A 23,924-nucleotide genomic window follows, 5' to 3' on the forward strand; every position below is an offset into this window, starting at 1 on the left:
TAAGGTTTGTATTTCTTTAAACATTTTAAGTTGTTTGAGTATTATCCAACTAATAAAAAGTTCCAGGAAGTGAGCCAAATGAAGAGGAGGACGGGGAAGATGAGGACATTAATTCAGGAGAACCCATTTTTTCTGATTGGTTTTTTGATTCAAAAACAGATACCTGGGTAGTAGCCATCAAAGATGCAATGCTAGCAGCATCTCTAAGTCCAGATTTGACGACTTTCGTGGGGTCAAGAATACCACTCTTAATCATATCCACAAACTGTCCAGTCTGAGCATTAAAACCAAAGTGTTTACTTCCTTGAGAAAAGACTTTAATAAGCTCTCCTACAATTACTGAACCATCAAAACCTGCATTGGAAGAAATGAGGTGGCATGGAACTTTACATGCATCTTCTACTATCTTAACACCCATTGCCATATCATAGTTTCTAATAGGATTGGATTCTGATGTTTGGGAAACCTCTAGAGTTTTCCCTGGAGGAGGGCTCTGAGAATACAGTTTTCCAAGGTTTCTGGAAGCCCAAAGAAGAGCAGAACCACCTCCTGGGACGATTCCTTGTTCTATTGCACACTTAGTAGCATTCAAAGCATCGATAAATCTGTCTTTAAGTTCTGATATCTCAGTGTCAGAGTATCCACCGATTTTAATCAAAGCAACTCCACCAGTTAGTCTGGCAAGCCTTTCTTGTATCTTTTCTCTATCATAATCGGAAAGTTTGTGATTTTCCTCAATCTGGGATTTAAGCAAAGAAATAGTGTCTTTTAACTTTTCAGGGGACCCTTCTCCCTGTTTAATAATAGTTTCATCTTTGGAAATTGAGATACTTTTGCACTTCCCAAGAAACTCCTCGACCTGATTAGGAGTCAGCTGTTCAAGCTTAGCTTTGGAAAACTCCTCTTGAATGATCTGAGCTCCCACTGAGACAGAAATATCTTTAAGCATCTGTTTTCTATTTTCTCCAAATCCTGGGGCCTTTACTGCACAAACTTTTAGGTTAAGCTGAAGCTTATTCAAAATTAAGGCTGTCAGAGCCTCTCCTTCAACTTCTTCGGCAATTATGAGCAAAGGAGATCTAGATGATACGCAGAATTCCAAAATTGGCAAGATGGATTTCAGAGATGATATTTTACCTTCTGAAATCAATATGTAGGGATTTTCCAACTCAACCTTTTGGTATTTTTGGTTTGTGATAAAGTATGGAGATATGTAACCCTTTTCAAGTTTCAAACCTTCAACAATTTCTAGCTCGCACTGAGTGGTCTTTCCTTCCTCAATATTAATGGTACCGTGCACACCAACTTTACTATAAGCTCGGGCTATCAGAGACCCAACTATAGAATCTCCATTTGCACTGATTGTTGCAACGTTCAAAATATCTTCGTGAGACCTAACTGGCTGACTTAGTGAATCCAGCTCATCAACTACATGCTTCACTCCAAGCTTGATTCCTCTGAGTAGGTCCATTGGATTCAATCCTGCATCCACTTTCTCACAACCTGACTTGAAAATTGCTCTTGCCAATACTGTGGCTGTAGTTGTGCCATCTCCTGCCTCATCATTAGTAGATATTGCTACATCCTTTAATAGCTGAGCACCCAAATTGACTGGACCACTATTAAACTGAATTGCCTTTGCAACTGTTACTCCATCCTTGGTTATTTTTGGGGTTTCTCCAAATTTTTGCTCTATTACAACATTCCGGCCTCTTGGACCCAAAGTCACTCCTACCGCATCTGCAAGATCGTTGGCTCCCTTTAACATTTCCCTTCTAGCTTTGCTTCCAAAACTCAACTCCTTTCCGGAGCTCAAGTAATACATTCCCAATCTGACAGCTACCCTTCTTATTTCTGCTGGGCATACAACTGACCTGTAAAGCCTTATACCTGATCGAAATAACATCTTCTCGCTAACTTCTCTCTTTATCTCAATTCTCGGAAAGAACCGGACAATCACCAGAATTCCTTCCTTTTATTTTTAATTTTTTGAAAATAAATCTTTAATGCCTGACTTAAAATATTCCCGCCAAAACTGCGGTTATTTTTACCAAAAATCGAGCACCATGCAAATTGTTTGTTTGTTGACAGTAAAAATGACGGTATATTAAAAATCTGGCTTTGCATGTGGACACGTAAGTGTATTATTTTAGTTGCAATAGATCAATAAGATAATTTAAATGGGTCTGGGGGAAAAGAAAAGTAGAGAGCATTTGGAGATTTTATATAGGAGTTTGGCAGCCACACACAGGCACACACAACAAAAAACATTATGACTAAAGAAACAAAGATATTTGTTCTCCAACCATTAACTATAGAAAATCAAATTTAAAGGCGGTAGAAACCAAAAGATGCAGAAATGAGATAAGCAATTAATTAATATACAAATTAGCCAAAAATCAAGAGCTAACTTTAAAAATTAAATCACAGAGTTAATAAAAACCCCAATCTTTTGGTAGTACTCCTTCTTGGGGCTTGGCCCTGGGAGGTTATGGTTGGCCCCATCAATCCACCAGGTAGTTACTGGAGGATGAAACTTATTATCCTTTGCGTTTTCAAACAATTTCTTAGAGTTTGAAATGTGAATAACTTGGTCACTAGTCCCATGCAAAATAAGGATAGGAAAAGGCACCTTGCGAATGTTCTTATAGTTTCGAAAAACATCGCATGGAATATCTCTTCTATAGTCTGGTGCTAAAAGAGCATTAAGACCCGAAGCTATGCCAGATTGAATAATGATTCCTCCCAAAGGCAGATTTGATCTTTCACTATCAATATTTGACCTAGAAGAAGCATGGTATTTCCCCGAATTCTTTTTTAGTTTTTTCCCAAGCTTTTTTGCAAGATATATTGTTGGAGCTGAACCAATGCTTTGTCCCAATAGAAAAATCCGATTGGCTGGAAACTTTAACTCGTCCTTTGCATATTCATACACCGCCTTAATATCTGCATAGATTCCTCTCTCTGTTGGTTTTCCTTTGGAAAGTCCGTATGATCTATAATCATAAGCCAAAACGTGGGCATTCAACTTCAAGCTTAAGTTAACAAACCAAGGCAACATACTTCCAATATCAGTTGCGTTTCCATGGCTAAATATAAATGTTGGAATCTCATCATTAATAACATTTTCCTTGTTAATTGGAGATATACTAATGCAGGAAATTGGAATCTTCGATCTACCACTCTCTAACCATGTACAGAAAATATCGGCCTTTCTCTCTCCCACCAACAAATCTTCCAACCTCTTTTCTATATTAGTTGCCGATCTTAAAATAATAGTCTCCAGTCCAAACCTTTTTCGTATATACTCCTTCTTAAACTCTATTTCACTTCCGTCCTGATTCCTTAAAACTAGCCCACTCAATTTTGGAGGGAAGAACGAAAATGTAGATACAACCTTTCCTCTCAAACCTAAAGCTGATAAACAACACAATGTTGCTATTATAGGACCACTTGGAATCTTATTTTCATTCGATATATGCTCTTGCTCTTGTTGTTGCACTTGCTGCCCTGAATCGTCCAATCTGTATTCCAAATTCCTCTCACTAAAGTCACTCATTTTCCTCACTTATTTTCTACTCCCAGAAATCTACAAAAAAAACCAGTACTACTATCTATCCTCTACTTTTTATATATATACATGCGTACACAAACTGACAAACTTAGGTTTTTCTTCTATCTTTGCCCTTCTTCTCCCTCCCCCTTATATTCAATTCAAAATCTATCGGTTCAAACCCTTCTTTTCTCCTTTCTTTCTTCTTTCTACCTCTTTTTAGACCTCCGATCACTTCGAATTGATTAATCTTTCTCTTTTTTAGTTATTTTTACTTCCATTCCCACAATCCTCTCACACCATCAAAAACCCGCCAAAAAGCGCTGCATGATTTTGGCGGGGCCTTTGAGATTTATTATTTACAATGCAAGTATCGACAAAATAACTATTACTAATGGATTTTAGTTCTAAAGAAAAATCTCTTGCAGTAGATTTCGAACTTGACGGGTTTCTTAAAGAGTTGGACTTAGCTCTAAAGCAGACAGTAAGAGACCACGAAAGGGAGATTAACCAAATGAGATTAGATAATAAAGTAGATGAGTACAGGAATTCTATAGAGTTTATAATATGCAAGGCAAAAAGAATTCTAAAGAATATAGAAGATTAGTTGAAAAGGAGGTATATATATTATTTACTTATAAATTCTCTGTCTCCGGATCACTTAGAATGGCTCCCAGAAGAAATACTAAAGATATAGAAGGGAGGGCTGTTAATTAATCTAATAGTTGAATATATATTTGATCACTACAAAAGCATTCCTGATTAAAATACTAGTCCATTAAGTGTAGAATAGTCCGATTATTTAATTAAAAAGTTTATTATAGGTGGATAGAGGATTAGGTACTCCATTATAAATTCTCTTTTTTCTCGTACCTTATTTCCAAATTCACTGATGTTGATGGACGATATCAAAATAGATCATCGGTTGCAGCTCTAGCGATATCAACCATGATGAAGTTTCTGGTAGCCGCATGTAGTTTGTGGTCGAAGACTACAGAGAGTTTCTGACATTGTTTAGGCCTTTGGGAATGGTCTCTTTGTGTCTTTTTTCTTGGGATTCTGCGGGCTTTTAAGATCATCTCTGGTTCTGTTTCATTCTGAAAGGATGTATCTGTCCCAAAAGGGCAAATGAACTTGGGGTAGCTCCTAGGAATTCCAGGTCTATAAAGTATCTCCAAAGAATTGACCGAAAATGAATTTGAAATGGATGTAGATTCAGAAACACAAGATGTGGGGAAATCTAAAGATGAGTCGGATTCTAGAGTCTTGTAGGAAACATTGTCTGATGAGAGTATTTTATCCGGATTTTTGTTAGGTAATAGTGAATCATTTTCGGAGAGCTCTAAAGATCTTCTGGAAAACCCAAGTCTACATGAAAATAAAGCGTTGCTATTTACAAATAAGTCATTGTTGGACGGTCCAAATTCCAAGCTACTAGTATCAGAAGTGATAACTGGTTCCAATGATGAAATGTTTGTGGGAGATGAGTTAGGCCTTACTTCAAGAAGCATCATTTCATATTCCATAGTAAGATCGGAACAACGCTCAGAAGAATAAAACGGCTTTCTATTAGTATAGTTAGTGTTTGAGGATGACAATAAACTTGAACCAGGTACATTATCAATACACCAAAGTGATCCTAAAACTTCTTCCATATAAAGATTAAATTGTTTGATTAGGGGTTGTTGGTTCCAACTGAGAATGTCGTCATAATCAGCAGTCCGTCCAATAATTCCTGTAATGTCTTTAACTGATAAAAAGTCCACCCGTTTTAGGGTACTTTTTGGTAGGAATTTGATGTTTGATAGATATTTATTACATTCTTTGTCGAGCTCTGATAGACTCATAAGCTTACATGCTGCGACTATATTGGCACATTGACCTAATCTACCAGAGTCCTTAATATGAGGTCCAATAACTCTTAACCATGTAGATCTGACATTTCTAACTGGATCAGAAGCAAGTAAGATCAAAGGATTCAGGAAGTAGGCATAGAAGAAACCTCTGGGGATATCTCGAATAAAACGATCACACATTTGGATAAATTCTTGTCTATGATGATATTTGGTTGAAATTGCAAACGTCTTGAGGATGCACCAAATCAGAGCAAGTTCATTAATCAGCTTGCAGTTACCATTTTTTCCATCAAGAGAAAACAAGACTCGGAGTTTCTCCGAAAAATTGAACCCATCATCGTACGTGGTTGCATTGGTAGTTTTGTTATGGTTGTGGTTGCAGTTACTACTTAAAGCTCCAACTGCTTGAATAGTACCCGAATTAGAACTAGAACTGGATTCACCAATATATCCACTAACCTTGTTTAGAGTCTTGGATGAACTTGGAGAGAAGTTATAGATAGACGAATATATGACTGATGAGTTTTGTTTATGTATATATAGGGGTTGAAAGGTTTTGTAAAGGATGTCGTGGTTCTCTTTGATAGACTTCTCTGTATTGTTCATAGTAGAAAGATCTCTTTTCTCCTCCTTTGGCCAGGATGGTTCAGAGTTACCAGTAATATTTACTGGTGCTATGGAGCTAGGGGCGTCAATAGAGAGAGATGATGAAGGTGAGGGGGAAGATGAGGAAACTGATGTAGAGACCAAGGTGGGGGCGGATAGAGTCTGAACACCATTCTTAGAACCAGATGAGGAGTTTGGCGAGTGAATAGGACTGGGAAGGTCGTGAATATTGCCTCCGTTCTGAAAGAAGTGCCATAAAAATGGGGATGAGATCCTTAAAAGAGAGGAAACACTATTTATGGCAGTTTTCCTTACCTCAGAGACTGGGTCCAAAAGCAGCGAAAAAGCTACTGGGGATAAGTATTTCTGAGCAAAACTACCAGTAAATAGCTCCTGAGAAGTTTCTGATTGCTTCCTAATTTCCATGTTACGGAGATGGAGCTCTATGCAGATTTTTCTGATCTGGTTTGCTAGAATGTTCCTGCATCTCCAGTCAATACGACAAGAGTTAAGGAGGTCCGGGAATTTCTTTATTACTGGTTCTACATGCTCCTTGTGTGGAAGGCATTTGATAATGTCAGATAGACAGCTGAATATAGCTCTCTTTACGTAAATATCATTATCATCAAGTAGCTTCCCAATTATTTCATGCAGGAATGGAAGGATATCAGTACGGAGCTGGCATCCCTTAGAGCATGGAAGCTTAAAGGATGAACCAGCCAAAAGGCATTTAGCGGGCTCATGATGGATATTGTTGTAAAACAAATCAACCCCTTTTTCTATTGTATTGCAGAACTCATTCTGCTCCTTCTTGATCTCTGCGCTAGTCTTCTCGTTTTTCTCCTTGTCTTTTATATTACTATGATTATCCACATTAGATACTTCTGAAAATGGAGGATTTTGTATAGAGGAGTTGAGTCTAATAAGATGTGAATGGGTTCTATTACCACAGGAGAGTGCAGTGGCAAGAATTAAAGACATAGAAGCGGCTATAGGCAACCTCACTGAATAGTGATTGCTCTCAACAAGCTGAGCTAAGAGTTGCGAAAACTCTGGCCAATAACTGGGGCCCATATGTGAAAATACCGATGCAAAGCTGTAAGAGCAAAAAAACAAAGGTCCATTCAACTCTTGTTCTTTAAAGGTCAACCCAAGGTGGCTTCCGAAAGGAAGTAAGGAAATGTCATCTTGCTTTTCTTTAATCTCTTTAAATTCTGAAGATTTCCTGCTGTTAGTTCCCTCTGTATTAACCTTAGAATTCTGATTATCCTCTTCAACGGTTTGTTCGTAATAAACCAAGTTATTTTCTTCGACTGTAGAATCTCTAGAGTCAATTTCCAAAAATTCCGTATCCCCATCCTCTTCAAAATTCATTCCCATAGCCAAATAAACATCAAGAATCTCTCTAGGAACACATTCAGGGTCTTTGAATAAAGTAATCAAAGGGCCAATCTGTTTTTTAAGATCGTTGCTAAAGTCATCGCCAGACACATCCCTTAGAATTTCAATTAAAAAAGAGGAGAATATACTGTTATCTATAGTCTTGATACTGCTAAAGATCCCAATAATGACTTTTATTGCGCATTTCCTAACTGCATTTGAGTCCTGTAGTAACAAACGCTTGAAAACTGGAAGTAACTCTGAAAAGTTCTGGGTTATCCGAATGACCTCGCATAGATTCATTGCTGCAAACATACGAACCCTTTCGCTGTGGTCATCAGCCAAACACTTGATTTGGGGAACTATGAACTGCATACAAATATCTTTCCCCATATATTCTGCCAAACCATTCAACATCCATGTTGCTAGGCATCTAGAATCCTCATTCTCTAAATCATTTGCAAGAGCCAAGCTGATAGATAGAATGGAATCAACCCTGTCTGAATGCCTCAAGTGGGAACAAAGAGTTATCCCAACACGGCAAGCCACCTCCTTAACTGAAATACTTGTTTGCTGAGTATCCCCCATTAAAACATCCTTAATAATTGGAACAATACTCGATAAAACCACACTATAACCCTGTTCCAAATCTGATTGCACCAGAAATCCAACCAAATCACCCAGAATACTCAATACTCCCCGTCTTACATCTTCGTCGTTGTCTCGAATTAGTTTTCCTAATATTGGTAACAAAGTACTTGTTGCTTTTGAATACCCAACATCGTGGCAAATATCTATAAACTCCCTGATCAAAACTAATCTTTGCAAAACCACCTTCGAGTTTGAGTATTTTATAGCTCTCTCTAATGGAGAATAACTTTCTGCTGAACTCCTTAGTAAAGATCTATCGTAGCTCAATCGTTCCATTGAAGAAGCAGACGAATCGGCCACTGAGACAATTGCCATGTACCTAACAGTTAAAATTCTTCATCTTTCTTTCGCCAATATTAGAGCTATCTGGTCATTCACGCTCAAATTATAGCTTTCTAAAAAAAATTATTTTATTTCTTTCTCTACTCTCCTACTGTCTTGGATAAAAGACCCGCCCAAATTTTAAGCCTTAAAAATATTCACCTTATATTTTTAATTTGTATATATTTTTAATATATATTAATTCCAAATAGTTCACGGTTTCGTCAATATTTAAAGGTCAGGGCTGGAGTATTCTACCAATATTCTGACAGTTTTCTCTGCCAAAGTTGGTTCTGTTCCTCTTTGGTCTTTAACTAGCTTTCTAGCTGTCCGCCACTTACTTTATTTTTTTGGTAAAAGGCCTTTCTTGGTTTCTACACCCAATTTCACCAAACACGCAATAGTAGAGTCCTTCTTGGAAGAAGAGGCTCCTGGAATTATTGCCTTTGAGGGTGAGAATTACCTTGATTAATTGCTAATTCCACTTTTGTTGGCTAACTATTACCACGTTCCTTTTTTTTCCTGCTTGCATATTGACGTTTGCCAATGCATGCTAATTCTGAACCCAGTGCATGCAAACCAGAATTTGAAGTGTATGGGCGCCTGCATGCACGGCGGATGCTCGAATTCGAGCATCCAGCAGATTGTATATATATGAGTGGCGGAGATAACCGGTATTTTGGGGTTGGTCTTTATTGTCTTGAGGATGCAAAATCTCAGCACAGAATCGGGGGAATCAACATTTATGACATTCTGTCAGTTCTGGGAACTCATGAGGACCCGAATTACTGCTCTGGCACTAAAGGATTTGTAAATTACAAGCCGAAAATGTGCATCAATGCAGAATCAGGTGTCGTTAATTTTGAATGGGACCCTAAAGGCAAGGACTTCAAGGGCTCAGATTACACTCACATTACTTGTCTTTGTTCTGACAAAAGCCTTAAACTTTTTAGAATAGACCCAGATTTTTCCAGCTATAAGCTCCTTAGTTCCGTTAAGTCTGAAAGTATAGAAAATAACAACCAAATAATCGGACTAGACCTGTCTTGTATTTGCCATAATAGTACCAGGTAAGCTCTAATACGCATAAAGAAGAGGCGAACAGTTTTCCCTCTACTTTTTCTATATCTTTTAGAATAACCCATTTCTAAATTTTTCATTCTGACTTTAGAAAAACCTGTTATAGCATTTCAGATGGAAGAGTTTTCATTATTAGGGATTCTGAATTGATCGAAAACGAGTTCTACGCTCATCCAAATACCGAAGTTTGGACTGTATCCTTTCTTGACCAAGAAGGAAATCTTCTGGCAACTGGAGCTGATGATTGCACCCTATCTTTATGGGACCTCAGAGTGAGCTGTATAGATAAACCGGTGATCAAAAACGGGAAATCTCACTTTATGGGTGTAACATGTATCCAAAAATCAGATAGAAACCATCTATTTTGGTCTGGAAGTTATGACGAAACCCTCAGACTTTGGGATTCAAGGCAAATGAATTCTCCAATCTATGAGTACAAAGTCCATGGAGGTATTTGGAGAATTAACCAATTTGAAGACTATCTTGGAATGGCACAATGCTACTATGGACTTGAATATCTGAAATTAGACCCCAACCTGAAGATCGAAAAACAATATGTTTCACTCCCAAATGATTCTGAAATTGAATTTTCTCATAATTCCATCGTATATGGAATTGACACATTCAGAATGAACAATACTCTTTTTGGTCTCAGCTGTAGCTTCTATGATAAAGCTGGACTTATATTCCAAATCCTAGAAGATTAATTTGTACTCACACATTCCCTTTTTCTGCATTATCATATATTACATTTCTCCCACTTTACTTATTTCCTTTCCTATTTTTTTCCTAACTTTCCATTTCTCTTTTTAATAATTTGCCTAAATTCACATATTTAATATTTAACTCTGACTTTTGGCGCCAAGTGTCAGATATTATATTATAATTATTAGAAGAATATTAATATTGCCAAGCCGGATTAAATTTTCAAAGAAGAAGAGATTAATAAAATAAGAAGGGAAAATGAGCTCAAATGACAAGGAAATTTCTGCTCTCAGAAACAATATCAAGGAAAAAGGAGAATTCAGTTACTATTATGCTCACAAAAACAACTCTCATGACCTTAAGGATGCAAAGATCTTTGAAGGACCAGGAATAGTAACTGGAGGAGAGCCAATTTTGCTGCATAAAGATGATAAAAAAGAGAACACTTCCGAAAAACCTCGAAACGTTCAGATTAAAAAGTATTCATGGTCAGACTGTGGAGAAAGCATTGAAATATATATAAGCTTACAAGATCTAGCTGATTTGATCTCCAGTAAATCACCTCTTGAGATCTTGGGGAAACCAAATCTAGAAGTAACTAACAATACAATTTCGTTGGAAGTTTTATCCGAAAATACCAACTTCCTATTTAAAATTGCAAACCTTTCTAACCCTATAGACTCTCAACTTTCCAGAGTCAAAGTCTCTACTAAAAAAATAACTGTTATTTGTTTCAAAGAAGACTCTGATCTAAAGTGGAACTCTCTTTGTAGACCCATGCTATAATTAATTACTTGATTAAGTACTTTACATTAATTTTCTAAATAGCTTGTTTTTTCTTCCCTTTATCTCCTTAATTATATTATGCCAATAAAGATCGTTGACTATAATTACGGCATTATAGTCTTCAGATCTAATATATATTCTTCCCATCCTCTATGTTTAAGCTACTTAAAGTCTTTTGCTGTATAGGTATTCTTTTTAATCTAGCTCTATAATTGAGAAGAAATATTGTAATAACTATATTCCAATTAATTGATCTATTTAAAGAAACTTACCCACATGTTGAACATATTGGAGCCTTAAATTGTGAACAAAATATTGACAAACACGATGAGCATACATATCCTATTTCAATTTTCTGATGATGACAAAAACATACAGCCAAACCTGTGTGTTTTGTCTTATTAATGGAAACAAAAAACTCCTCTCGAGCCTGAATGGAAGGTAATAGATGGAAAATCAAAAAAGGAGTCAATCCTTGATCCAATCCGTAGTTATCTTCACTTATTTCAACACCTCCTTCTACGAGTGAATCTGCCATATCAGAATATTTCAAATTTAACCCATTACATATATCTACCAAATTGTTCAATAATGGAGATGGATTTCTTGTCACACTTACAACATCAATAACCACATCCTGATTCAAAATTGTAACTGAAAGGCGAATATTTGAGTTATTTATCAAACTTACCAATTTCTGTGATGCAAACCCACAATTTAGCAAAGATACATACTGAGAAATATAATCATCTTTATCTGAAGCATCCACTAATATAATGCGGTCTTTCTCCGACCTGTTATACCCAAACTTTTTCCTTGTACCATTAATCTTACAGAGACATTTAGAAATTGTTGGGCTCACTTTCATCTCTCCCGGCTTTATTTTTTCCGAAATCTCCTCCAACATTTTTGGCATTAATTCAAATTGTAACTCCTTCGTTAAGCCAGAGATAGAACCATCAAATATTAAATTCTCGCCATTTGAATCACAAATATATATATTCAGCCTCTTTTTCTTGCCTGTACTCAAATTATATAGCCTTGTAAACTGAAATACAGAATTCAATACACACTCTCCTGAAACCAACAATTTATCTTGAGTACCTAGCTGGTGATCTTCAGTGTACTCATACACAAATAGACTTCTTGAATCCAGAATTATATACAGAGTCCCATCCATGGCTTTGCCGTTTCTTTACATTAATACTTAGAAATTTATGCTTCAATTTAAAAATGGCGCCAATATTGGAAGACTTTTCTGATCTCAAGTCAATACTAACTTGAATGTATCATGTTCTGTCACTATTATAATCACTGCTGTTATCCTCCTTTATGTACTTTAACTGATTAAATAGCTCGTTTGTATCACTAGGTTTTGGATTATATATCGACTTTGTATTTTGTTTTTCTTTGGAAACAATCAAAGGTGACTGCTCATTCTCATCAAGTTCAGTATCCTCATTGTATCCTGAATCATTTAACTCACTACTAAGGCTTTTGTACCTGGAGTAGCTGTTTCTTGGGCTTCTACTAATCAGCGAAATTGGTTTTCTTAACGAGGGTAAATTAATTCCATAGTTGTTTTTTGTAAATGTATGCATTGTCTGTAATCTATTACTAACCAATTTGTCAACTCCCATCTCCATTGTATTGCTATTATTACCAAACCTCTGCATCTCAGTATTATTAATGTTTTGGGAGTCGCCATTTATACTGCTATTATCAGATGCCATTTGCAGAATCTCAACCATATACTCTTTCAACTGTTCAGATGAAAGACTTGCATAGGTTGGAAGTAAACTCCCAACTCCCTGTACAAAGTGAGTTCTTACCTGTTCCTCATTAAATCCACTGATTAGCTCCATTATATCCCTTGTTGGTACAATCTTATCATTGAGGCTTTGAACAATCATCAGGCTCTGAAACCTTTCGGGCTCTAATTCCATTCTACTTAACGTAAACCTTTTAAAGTTTATTATTGATGGAGAAAACATGATTAATGGTACTTTGCTTATCCTTGAATTCACCTTGCTCATGCTAACTGCTGAGAAATCTGATGTCATAACTATCTCAGGTTTGAAAGCCAATATGTTCTTTTCTATGATATCTTTTGCAATATTGGCACACTTCCTCAAAACTACGATCCCAGTTATTCTGTATCCTACAACAATTAGAAATGCCTTAATTTTTTCTTTTAATCGTTAATCCAGCTTTAAATATTCTAAACTTACCATTAATATTGGTAGTACAATCTTCAGTCCAAGACTAAATGGTACTAAGAATTCAACTACTCTGTTAAAAAGAAAAAACAATTTTCTTGTGATAATTTTGTACTTATTTGAAATCAAACTTACATTAATGCTATAAAAATCAGTAATGATGTCAAAATGTATCCAGTTTTGGACCTCATTATCAGAGTTCTATACCTCAGGTCAGGAGATCGAATATATGAAACACCAACAATCTCCTCTATCTGTTTTTTTCTATATGACTTGTAGTTATCATATAAACTTCAAAAATATATATTTACATATAAATATCATAAATTAATGAATTTAATCAATTTGAAACCCACCCATGAAGATATAATACTCGAATCCCACTTAAATCACTCATTTTTCTCTCTCTTTAGCCTTATTATTCACACTAATTTTCCCAGAAAATTGATTATTTCTTGTCATTCCAGTTCTTATATTTAATAAAATCCCAAATCTCAACATACTCCTCTATATTCTTTTGTTCATTCTCAAATTTTTATTTTTTCTATTAACCACTTTTTTAACTATTACAAATGTAAAGTGCATGCATTCCCTCCCCCCTTGCATACTTTTCACCTTAACAGCTATGCCGTCATTCATGCATGACAAATTTTTGCCGCCATACGTGGCAGTGCATGCAACTCCCCACATGTTCATAAGAGAAAAATTATAAGCCGAATAAAATAAAAATTATTCAATATACTATATTGGAATTCTAAGAACTAAATGGGAGCCTTTAATCATTATAAAATAGATAATTCATCTTATTTGCAAATTTTACAATTAGAAAGTTAATAGTGGAAATTGTTAATAAAGTGAGGTTGTTTTATAACAGAACCTTCAACACCAACAAACTTATGGTTGTTATTTGTATAATTCAAATTAGTTGAGGAGGAATTCACTGAAGTCTTTTTTCGTGACGACGTTGCAAATTCGCTATTATAAATTGTGTTATAATCCGAAGATCCAGGTAAAAACTGGTTATTCAATGTTAACTTATGTTGATGGCCATCATTATTAAAGAGTGTTTGTCCTGAAAATCCTTCTGTAGGCCTTAAAGACGTGCCAGTTGACTTAAAATGGCTTCTCTGGGACTCTATACTGCCAGAAACCGGATTCTGACCACAATTATAATTATTGAAATTTGTATTATGTGAAATATTATGAATATGAATCTGATCAGCATTGCTTAAATTGATCATTGTATTCTTGCCTACACTCACACGTTGTTTATTCCCCTCACAATACTGCTTCTCATCTTCTATATAAGACTGGCAAGAAGTAACAATATTAGGTATTATATTTGACTTGATAATTGCAATAACCTGAGGATGCCACAAAATTGGGAAGTTATTATGGAAGCAAAGTAAGAGCTGTTGAATGCAATCTGGGTGGAAAAGAGCTTTTTGAATACTCCACCTGGTGTTTGGATTAGGATCAGTAAACCCAATAAAAATCTCCCACATGAAATATTGGCTTTGTTTCAGTTGAGCATTGCCTTTTTGCTTACCCTTACTTAGGATTTTGTTATTGAAGTCACTCCTAATTAACTCTACTACTTTTAAAATATAAGGAGCTGCTTCTGTAACATCCAGCCCCTTTTGTCTACAAATAAACCTACCAGTGAGAAACAACAATAAGTTCATTCCAACTGCATAATTGTCTATCTTTTCAGTCAAAGGACCTTTAAATGTCAAAACTTCAGGAGGATTAATTTCAAGTGTTCCTGGCCATTCTGAGGGGCTTAAATGCAGCTTCTTAGTCTGCTCACTCCACCCAAAATCGCCGATCACTATTGTTTTGTTTGAATACCTCAAAATATTTGTTGGTTTTAGATCTCTGTGAACTACTCCTTTATCCTGGAAGTATAGTACGCTTTGAATTAGTTGAATAAAGTGTTGGAAAGCTTCCAATTCGCTCACACAACAGTTTTCTCTCCAGATTGTACCATCGTCTACATAATCCTGAACTAACAAACTACCTTCTGGGCCTACTACTATCTTGTGTAACCTTACCACACCAGGGCATTGACTTATTATGAGATTCTTTATTTCTGACTGAAACATTCTTTCAATCCTTTCAACTGTGTCTGATGGATAAGTATGAGGTTCCAAAAGTTTTCCTGCATATTTTTTCCCTGTTATCTTGTCCTTTAAAAGCCAAACCTTAGCATAAGTGCCTGTTCCTATCATCTCAAGCCTATCATATGAACTGTAAACACTTGTATATCTTTCATCTATGATTCTCTCCCAATTTGGAATCTTTTTATACCAATCCACTTCTGTAAATCCTCCCAAATTCACCTTCTTCTTATAAGTAGCCTGGTTCAATGAGCTCTGAGTACCGCTTTTACTACTCAATTTTGTGTTCTTATCTAGAGCTAAAGTCTCGTACTCATGACCCCTTTTCTCCACAATCTCTTCACTTATTGGATGCTTATTAGTTTCAAACTTTTGAACTCCCCTGGGGTTTTCTGAAATTTCTAAGTTCTTCAAATGTTCATAACTCCCTTCCATTGCTCCAACATTTTTGTCATATCCTGAAATGGTAGACCTCACTAAACTGCCATTTCTTGCTAATCTATCGCCTTGGTTCCTTGTAAAATCTGCCTCTTCTCCACCATGATATTTGAATTTCTGTTCAGAGTAACCAGAACTAAAGTTATGCTTGAATCTAGGACTAGAATCATCACATCTCAAATTATCTGTACTACCATTATTATTATCCCAACTATGTCTGTTTGGTACGTCATAAATCCTGGAATTTCCTGATATACTATTACATCCTTCGTGGATTGTATACATCGTCACATAATCATACAATTTTTGAATCTCCAAACACTCTTTTCTCCTAAATCAGATAATGCCCCAGTTATAAACCTAATTAGTTTCTGATTGATTCTGGTATATATAACATTCAAGCCTACTGATAATTGGATAGATCTACAAGTTTTGTATCTTTTTATGTGTCCTTCAGTTTGAACCAAATTTCATCAGAAAAATTATAAAAACTTTTCAATCTCCTAAAGAGTTTGTAAAGCTCCATAGGCCTGGAACACCTCCTTCATTTGTGTGTCCCATTTTTTTTTTATTTTATTGCACCCTCCATACCCGTCCTGTGTGACAATATATGTATATGCACGCCTGTCACTCTAAAATACCCGTAAAGTTAAGATACACTATATATCACTCCAATCTCTCACATTTATCTGTCTAATCATGTAAAAATCTTCACTGCTACCTCCAGCACCTCCCAATATCCGCCTAACCCATTTTGCTTAAAATGCCAAAATATATGGCCTTTCTATTGCATGATTTTCCCGCCAAAACTCTACTCCTTTTTAATTTTGGTGGAGTGCCGATTTTTAAGCCTCTTAATAAAAATTACGACAAGGAAAGGAATAAAAATGAGGAAAGAAATTAGAAAAGTTCCTGAGAAAGTAATCATGTGTGACTTGATTCTGTAATATGCCTGGAATTTGTAGTTAAGTAGAAGTTGTTCTGGAATATAATAGGAACTCATGTTATATACTAGTACTGGCCTAGGCTTAAAAATGTCGAGCCAGCCAAAATAATGGTCTAGCTTATCGCTTTTGACAAGAGATGGGATGTTGTTGTTCGCTGGGAAATCTATAGAAATGTCGGAAGAGCCTGTTGGAAACCTGATTTGTGTGTTGACATTTTCTGAATAGATTCCTTTTGCAGAAGGCATCATTGTAAGGTTAAGCATGTATAGCTTGAGATTTTGATCATAGAATACCACGTTTTCTAGAGGAAGATTGTATTCCACGGTGTAGTCGAACTCCCACCCACCCATTAAAGGGGATCTAGGTTGGATTTGGAGCATTGTGTGTGAGTTTCCAACTCTCCAAGCATTTGAGTACGAAATATTTCCTATCTGGTCATAGTACTCCAATCCAACTGCTCTATATGGAAGAATATGATCCACGAATAAACATAAGTGGGTATTTTGAGGTAAAACTGTCCCTGGATTTCTCATCCTGGCAAACCCTTGTCCTGAAAGAATCATTATTTCCTTTCTATGGAACTCTCCTTTGTTTTGAGCAGCCATATTCACTCCTGAGTATTCCTCTTTAACTTTTACATTGCCCCAGTGTGAAATCTCAATGATTCGGGAGACTGAATAAAAGTAAACTAGATGATTGTTAAGTGAAAAATGTACCAAAAACTTTTCATTTTCCTTATCTTGGCTGACCAAATGAACCACTTTGTTTTCCTGTCGCTTCATATATGTCGGAATTATCCTCTCTATAATAGTTCCTGCCAAAAACTGAATTATTAACTTCTCCTTGGTAACTTTATATTTGTTCCTAAGCTTAAGCTCATCTTCAAACACTAAAAGTTGGTTTTCTCCAAGTCGAATAGCCTTCGGCAAGGCTGAGTAAGGATTTCCAATGTGATATTCTATAAATATAGTCCTTTCAAAGTCTGTGAGATCTCCTATTCCAATCTTAAACCCTTTTTCTGGTTCAATTCTTTCAACCTTAAAGTTATTAGCATTAATAGAGGAAGTTCCAGCTGAAATGAATCCAACTCTTGAAAACTGCTCTTCTGGGAGATTAAAAATATATTCAAACCCATGAATTTCACCTTTAATGCTTTTAATTTTCACTTCCATAGTTACCTTGGCAACTCTTTTTGTCAAGTAAAAGGTTCTGGTAATTTGGGTTGAAACTAGTTCATCAAAACTTGCTTCTCCTTTAACAACCACCAAGATACAGCTGAATAACGCCAATATACTTAAAAAATACATTTTAATTCCGCTCATTTTGAGCATTATTGAGTTTATTTGACTTTAAAAAAACTCTATTCAGACTTTTTTTCACCCCTCTTTTCCCCCTAAATTTTTTATATAAAAAAATTTTCCCCTGTACCGGTTACCAATTATTGCCCAATACCGGTAGTGCTGCATTAAAGTATTTACACACAAAAAAAAAATGATCTTAATTTTAAAAAAATAATTCAAAAATTGGTCAAATTCTACGGAAAAGTCCTCCAAATTAAACCTTAAAGAAGAGTTAATAGCTTTCTAATTATCAAAACTTAGAGTTTAACTAGTCATGCCTCTATTTAAGCCTAGCAATCTACTAGTATCAACATTAACATATAATATACGAGAGTAACTCCTTAAACTCCCTGTCTTTGTCTAGGAGCACAACGTATAATTTCGTCGACTCTCAAAATCATCTCAGCTGCCTCGGTAGCGGAGCATATCTGTGAGAGTTTTGATTCAAAAGACTCGAGAATACCGAGCTCCTTCATATCTCCAGGTTGGCCAGTCTTAAAATCAATTCCACAGACGTTGCTACCCTTATAATGAAGAGCTCTAAGCTTAGTAACTATCTCAGCACTATCATAACCTCCATTGTCTAAGAGAATTGTGGGAATTTGTCTCAAAGCATTAGCAAATGCCTCAATTGCAAGGCTCTTCTTGCCTTCAACTCTCTTTGAAAGTTCATCAACTGAGACACTCATTAACATCTCACTGCATCCACCTCCATAAACTACTCTTCCGTCACTAACTGTCTTGAAAAGAACTGCCAAGGCATCATGGAGACTCCTCTCAGCCTCATCAAGAATATGGGAAGATGCTCCTCTCAATACAATTGTGCATGCCTGGTTCTTTTTACACCCAGAAAAGCGAATGAATTCATCTTCTCCAATCATAATGGTGTCCATGAGATCACAAGTCCCAAGAACGGTATTTTCTGGGTTATCAAATGTACTTACAATATCTGCTCCTAATACTGCTCCTAGTCTCTCAACTCCTTCAAAATCTGCGTGTTCTATAGCTACAATCCCTGCCTCTTTAAATAACTGGTCAGGGTAGTTATAAATTAGTTGCCTGTTAATAAATATATTGCATCCATGTTTAAGGATTTTCTGTACTTTGTTGTACATCTTCTTCTTCTCTGCCAATTCAATCTCCTGAACGGCATTCATACTATCGACAGTAACTCTAGCACCATAGATCTTAACTTTGTCTGTGTCCATTGGTGTATTTGCTACTAGGACTTTACAGTTTCTCATAACCTTTGGTTGACCAACTCCAATTTTCTTCTCAAGTATGAATCCCTCTTCTAAGAAAGAGTCTTGAAGCGAGCCTCCAACTTTTTTAATTATTTGAATGTACTCCAAGTTCATATTCTCTCCAAGTCTAAGAATAGCTTTTAAAGCCAGATTAGCAAAGTGATCTTTTTCAACTGTGAGTAACTTTGAACTCAAAGTAGTTCTTGCTATATTTAATAAATCAGCCTCAAAGATTTCGCGATTGTCACTGTTATTAAAAGAATTAGACTTTAGAGCTTTTCTAGCCTCCTCCAAGGCCATCCTATATCCAGAAATAATAACTTGAGGATGGATCTTCTGATCTAACAATCTTTCAGCCTGCTTAAGTAGCTCAGAAGCCAAGATAACAACCCCTGTTGTGCCATCTCCACATCTATTATCTTGCTGTTTACTAATGTCAACCAATATCTTAGCAGCTGGATTATCTATTGAAATTGACTTTAAGATGGTAGCACCATCATTAGTCACTATAGGAGTTGAATCAATTGGGCCTTCCTTAATTGGTTGTAATATCTTGTCCATCCCTTTTGGACCAAAAGTAGTCTTCAAAAGATCCCCTATTGCTATTGCTCCTACAATTGATTGAAGTCTAGCCAACTCACCCTTGCTCTCCTGAGCTCCCTCATCCATGATCTTTGGTACGACGGATGTCATCTTTATTTCTAATTCACCTTTTTTGAGTAACTCTCTTGTAAAATTGTAAAAATTTTCTACCCCAAAATGTTAATCTTTATTATTTTAATTCTTATATGACATTAAGGATAACTGTTACCCCTCCTTTTTCTACTTCCCACTTATTTACCATACAAGTAAAAAAATTAAAAGCTTCAGTCTTAATTTTCCCGCCCGTTTTTAATTGATTATGATCTTATTATTTCTGTCTTTAATCAATACCGGTACTGGCTGGGCGGGAAAACGTGCCGCCATTTGTGTGGTTAATTAAAAGGAAGGTTAATAATGAGAAAATAAATAATTATTGAAACTAAATAAAAGAAGCTAAGTTATCTTTACACTTTAATCATTAGTGCGAATATAAATCGACAGAAGAGGAAATTTTAGTGTTACTTTTGTATTTTGTTGAATACAGTCGCAGGTCCAACAATGCCAAATGTTTCTTCTAGTTTTAAAGCATTAGAATATGTGTTTTCAGCGAACCTCCTTGCTTCTTTGTTATCGTTTAAAGTAGGAATAGATGTTTTGAGAGTTCTTTTGAGTTCATCATCCATTTTTCTCATGATCTCATCTAGTTCTTCAAAATCATGTTCACTTAAGTCGCTCTCTAGGCTTAGGTCACTGAAATCTGCATTGTGATAATCTGGAGTGGAATGAGAGCCATCAAAATTTAACTCGATGCCATCAAAATATGAATTTTCTTCTAAAATGTCTGTGAAATTGATATTTCTTTTTTGAAAAGATTGGGAGTTTTCTGAGTAAATCTTTTGGATATCTTCAATAAGCTTTTTGGAGTATTCTTCATTGTTCATCCAAGAAGTGGAATCACACTGGCCATCTTCTCCACCATCTTTAGAAGGTAAAACAGTTTTTAAATGTTTTAAATTATCTGTTAAATGTATCCATAATGTACGAAAATCATCATTATTTTGAGATTTGAGGTCTTTCATAAGCTCCAGAGAATCTTTAATTATAGTTTGAAAATCAGTTTTTTCCCTTAGTTTGAAATAGTCTGTATTGGTGAATTTCCAGATGAATAAACCCAAAGAATTACTTGGATTTATTAAATATGCCAAGTAAATACCATATGTCAAAAGACACCCATGTAAAAGTTCTGAGTGGAATTTCTTATTTTGAAGATTTTCTGGGAGATGGTTTATCCAGCTATTCCTTGAAAACTTTGAAGGAAGCATCGTAAAGAGAGCCTCGTTGATAAATCTTGAATATTGAGTTCTTGTCATACAAATCTTTATTCTAATTAGGTCTTTTGGCAAAAATAAGTTCAATCCTTTGTCAGAACTGTGTTTTTTCTCCAAAACCCTCACTTCTGAAGACTCGCATCTGTTGTACAAAAGATACTTAAGTGAGATCACCAATAAGTAATGGAACTCCAAAACCATCTCAGCTATCCTTCTTGGCAATATTACATAGAAATTATGAGATTTCTCCTGTTGATTAATTTTTGAAATGGATTCAAACTTTTCCATGAAAACGTTTGTAAAGGATTCCTTAGTATAACAACGACTAACCCGAAACTTTATTATATCAAGAGCAGATTTTAGAGACAAAATTTCTCTCTCGTTATCCAATAACTCTGGTGGAATTAGATAAACCTTCCCATTTACTAAAAAACACCGATTTTCTGAATTATTTGGTTTCATCCAAACTGGTAAAATGTCTGCCAAGTCTATTAAAATTGGATCTCCATCACTGTTTACTGCTTGGACTGCTAGATTCTCTATATTCTCTGTTACCTTGTAGCAAAGATATATAGTGTACCATTCATCCAGATGATAAGTACTCAAATTTAACCAACACTTCACGCAATCCACACCTTCAACCTTATCCAGTTCAAGAGAAAACGGAACTGTATCCCAATTATATTCAAAAATTCCCAGCTCTATGAACTTTGTAAATAGGTTATTAATATAGGCATTGCCTTTTTCTAAAGTAATGCCTCCATCTAAATCATTCAAATAGAAAAATCGGAGCTCAACCCCTCCATCAACCTCTTCATAATCATACCCATTCTTAGTTAACTCCAAAATCTTTTCTAATAAGTCATTACTACCTGCATTACTAAAATTTTCCATATTTCCGTTTTTTTTTAAACCACCTTTCATTTTTGACATTCAAATATTGGCGCCACTTTCCCCTATACCGGTGTTCCACGTAATAGCAAAAAATGTATGTAAATGTATTTTTGAAAAATGTTTCGGCAAAATAAGTGTGAGTATACAAATTTTATGTGTTTAATTGTGTATTATCTTCCTCCCAAATTTCAGTCTTTTTTTATGTGACTTCTGTCCTTTTTTTTGGAGAATTTCATCATAGCCCAACTTAGTTTTAAATGTGTTAAGTAATGCGCTTAAAATCATGTTTTGAATGGGGTTAAATATTCTTGAAAACTCTGATTTTTAGTTTAAAAGAATTATTAAAGAGATCAATTTGAAAAACTAAATAATATTGAGAGAAATTTATTAGAATAGGATAGTCATATTATTATAATTTAAATCAAAAGCTTACAGAATACATTCAGAATATTACAAAATCCTCGTATTTCTATTAAAAAAACTTCAAGAGTTTACATGGATATCATTAATGAAATTAAACATAGGAAGAGTCATATTTCTGGCAGTTTTTTCCCGTCTGCTATGTGTTCTCATTTCATTCTTGACAAATGATTTGTTCTCTAATATAAGAAATACTGGGATCCTACACTTATACCTGGATAATAGCCAGGACTCAGAAAATACACTCACCTGGAAACTATTCAAATCATTTATTAACTGGGATGGTGAATACTATTTGAGGCTATCGTACTATAATGATTATGAGTATGAACACCAGCATGCTTTTTTACCCTTATATCCCATCTTGGTAAACCAAATTTCAAAAGTTATATCTTGTTTCAATAAGACGAGTATTTTGGTCAATATGATTGTTGGTACATTATTAAGCAATTTAGCATTTGTGATAGCCTCTGTTGGTTTGTATCTATTTCAATGTGAATTATTCTCCAAGATCAAGATAAAAAATGTAGTTTTCCCAGGAATCTCTACTCTCTTCTTCCTCTTTCCAAGCTCAAATATCTTCAATTCGTCAATGTATACTGAAAGTCTATATTCATGTTTCAATTTTTGGGGAGCTTTTCTCATTCTTAGAGCTGAATCAAACTCTCACAAGTTTGGCTTTTTCTCAGTTAAGAATTTTACCTACTTAATTTTATCAGTACTTTGTATGTCAGTGGCATGTGGGATTAGATCAAATGGGATCTTGAATTCTATTCCACTATTCTTCTACTTTGTTTCAACCAGTCCAAAAATAGGTAACATCTTATCATTTATTGTTCACTGGTTTATTGCATTTATTTTGTTCATCTCAACCATCCTGCCTTTTCTTATTTATCTAGTTTATGCTTATTTCCGATACTGTGTAAATATTTCAATCTCCCGTCCCTGGTGCCAATTCCTAATCCCAAATATATATTCTTTTGTCCAAAATGAATACTGGAGTAATGGTATATTTAACTATTGGAGAATTGAAAAACTTGACAAATTTATCCTAATTGTCCCCTTTATACTAGTAACAGTTTACTCAATTAAAATATTCTTCATAAAAAAGTCTGAAAAAGACAAAAATGATACTTCTTCTATTATTAATCAAACTCTTCATCATTTTCAAAACTGCTATTCTGTGTTTGGATACTTCTTTCAAGTATATTTCCTTCTTATTTCCATTTTACTTTATGGATATGTTGAAGTCATTATCAGACTATTCAACTGTATTCCAATATATTTCACTCTTATGGGTTACTTTTTCCAAAATCAAAGCTCAAAACTCACCAGTCTTTTTTTGATTTACCAAATATTCACCTTCATTTTTGGAAGTATTTGGTTCCCAAACTTTCTTCCTTGGACTTAATTTCATAAAAACACTGAAAAATCATATTTAAGGAAAAAAAGTC

The 23,924-nt window shown here is 35.2% G+C and overlaps 13 protein-coding genes across 13 annotated transcripts; 4 read left to right on the plus strand and 9 right to left on the minus strand.

The window, feature by feature from the left end:
- Positions 1–49: 49 nt before the first annotated feature.
- cubi_02627 (HSP60 protein) lies at positions 50–1,906 on the minus strand (the record flags this gene model as incomplete). Its single annotated transcript, XM_029019638.1, has 1 exon — positions 50–1,906. One exon carries the CDS (start codon positions 1,904–1,906, stop codon positions 50–52), a length of 1,857 nt encoding a protein of 618 aa, XP_028874758.1.
- A 513-nt stretch (positions 1,907–2,419) lies between these two features.
- On the minus strand, positions 2,420–3,559 carry cubi_02628 (uncharacterized protein; the record flags this gene model as incomplete). Its single annotated transcript, XM_029019639.1, has 1 exon — positions 2,420–3,559. One exon carries the CDS (start codon positions 3,557–3,559, stop codon positions 2,420–2,422), a length of 1,140 nt encoding a protein of 379 aa, XP_028874759.1.
- A 388-nt stretch (positions 3,560–3,947) lies between these two features.
- Positions 3,948–4,160, plus strand: cubi_02629 (uncharacterized protein; the record flags this gene model as incomplete). The annotated part of the gene is made up of 1 exon (XM_029019640.1): positions 3,948–4,160. One exon carries the CDS (start codon positions 3,948–3,950, stop codon positions 4,158–4,160), a length of 213 nt encoding a protein of 70 aa, XP_028874760.1.
- Positions 4,161–4,461: 301 nt separating this feature from the next.
- On the minus strand, positions 4,462–8,361 carry cubi_02630 (HEAT repeat-containing protein; the record flags this gene model as incomplete). Its single annotated transcript, XM_029019641.1, has 1 exon — positions 4,462–8,361. One exon carries the CDS (start codon positions 8,359–8,361, stop codon positions 4,462–4,464), a length of 3,900 nt encoding a protein of 1,299 aa, XP_028874761.1.
- A 660-nt stretch (positions 8,362–9,021) lies between these two features.
- On the plus strand, positions 9,022–10,154 carry cubi_02631 (WD domain-containing protein; the record flags this gene model as incomplete). The annotated part of the gene is made up of 2 exons (XM_029019642.1): positions 9,022–9,437; positions 9,539–10,154. 2 exons carry the CDS (start codon positions 9,022–9,024, stop codon positions 10,152–10,154), a joined length of 1,032 nt encoding a protein of 343 aa, XP_028874762.1.
- Positions 10,155–10,410: 256 nt separating this feature from the next.
- On the plus strand, positions 10,411–10,938 carry cubi_02632 (uncharacterized protein; the record flags this gene model as incomplete). Its single annotated transcript, XM_029019643.1, has 1 exon — positions 10,411–10,938. One exon carries the CDS (start codon positions 10,411–10,413, stop codon positions 10,936–10,938), a length of 528 nt encoding a protein of 175 aa, XP_028874763.1.
- A 268-nt stretch (positions 10,939–11,206) lies between these two features.
- On the minus strand, positions 11,207–12,118 carry cubi_02633 (transcription factor; the record flags this gene model as incomplete). The annotated part of the gene is made up of 1 exon (XM_029019644.1): positions 11,207–12,118. The coding sequence occupies one exon, from the start codon at positions 12,116–12,118 to the stop codon at positions 11,207–11,209; it is 912 nt and encodes a 303-aa protein (XP_028874764.1).
- Positions 12,119–12,227: 109 nt separating this feature from the next.
- cubi_02634 (transmembrane domain-containing protein) lies at positions 12,228–13,348 on the minus strand (the record flags this gene model as incomplete). The annotated part of the gene is made up of 2 exons (XM_029019645.1): positions 12,228–13,092; positions 13,293–13,348. The coding sequence occupies 2 exons, from the start codon at positions 13,346–13,348 to the stop codon at positions 12,228–12,230; spliced, it is 921 nt and encodes a 306-aa protein (XP_028874765.1).
- A 639-nt stretch (positions 13,349–13,987) lies between these two features.
- Positions 13,988–16,000, minus strand: cubi_02635 (protein kinase; the record flags this gene model as incomplete). The annotated part of the gene is made up of 1 exon (XM_029019646.1): positions 13,988–16,000. The coding sequence occupies one exon, from the start codon at positions 15,998–16,000 to the stop codon at positions 13,988–13,990; it is 2,013 nt and encodes a 670-aa protein (XP_028874766.1).
- Positions 16,001–16,374: 374 nt separating this feature from the next.
- cubi_02636 (ribophorin I) lies at positions 16,375–17,969 on the minus strand (the record flags this gene model as incomplete). The annotated part of the gene is made up of 2 exons (XM_029019647.1): positions 16,375–16,459; positions 16,651–17,969. The coding sequence occupies 2 exons, from the start codon at positions 17,967–17,969 to the stop codon at positions 16,375–16,377; spliced, it is 1,404 nt and encodes a 467-aa protein (XP_028874767.1).
- A 374-nt stretch (positions 17,970–18,343) lies between these two features.
- cubi_02637 (chaperone T-complex protein 1) lies at positions 18,344–19,939 on the minus strand (the record flags this gene model as incomplete). Its single annotated transcript, XM_029019648.1, has 1 exon — positions 18,344–19,939. The coding sequence occupies one exon, from the start codon at positions 19,937–19,939 to the stop codon at positions 18,344–18,346; it is 1,596 nt and encodes a 531-aa protein (XP_028874768.1).
- Positions 19,940–20,346: 407 nt separating this feature from the next.
- cubi_02638 (sgt-related protein) lies at positions 20,347–22,080 on the minus strand (the record flags this gene model as incomplete). The annotated part of the gene is made up of 1 exon (XM_029019649.1): positions 20,347–22,080. One exon carries the CDS (start codon positions 22,078–22,080, stop codon positions 20,347–20,349), a length of 1,734 nt encoding a protein of 577 aa, XP_028874769.1.
- Positions 22,081–22,558: 478 nt separating this feature from the next.
- cubi_02639 (uncharacterized protein) lies at positions 22,559–23,881 on the plus strand (the record flags this gene model as incomplete). Its single annotated transcript, XM_029019650.1, has 1 exon — positions 22,559–23,881. One exon carries the CDS (start codon positions 22,559–22,561, stop codon positions 23,879–23,881), a length of 1,323 nt encoding a protein of 440 aa, XP_028874770.1.
- Between the last annotated feature and the right edge of the window lie 43 nt (positions 23,882–23,924).

The sequence above is a fragment of the Cryptosporidium ubiquitum genome (genome assembly GCF_001865345.1).
Source record: "Cryptosporidium ubiquitum isolate 39726 chromosome Unknown contig_13, whole genome shotgun sequence".
Lineage (NCBI taxonomy): Eukaryota > Apicomplexa > Conoidasida > Eucoccidiorida > Cryptosporidiidae > Cryptosporidium > Cryptosporidium ubiquitum.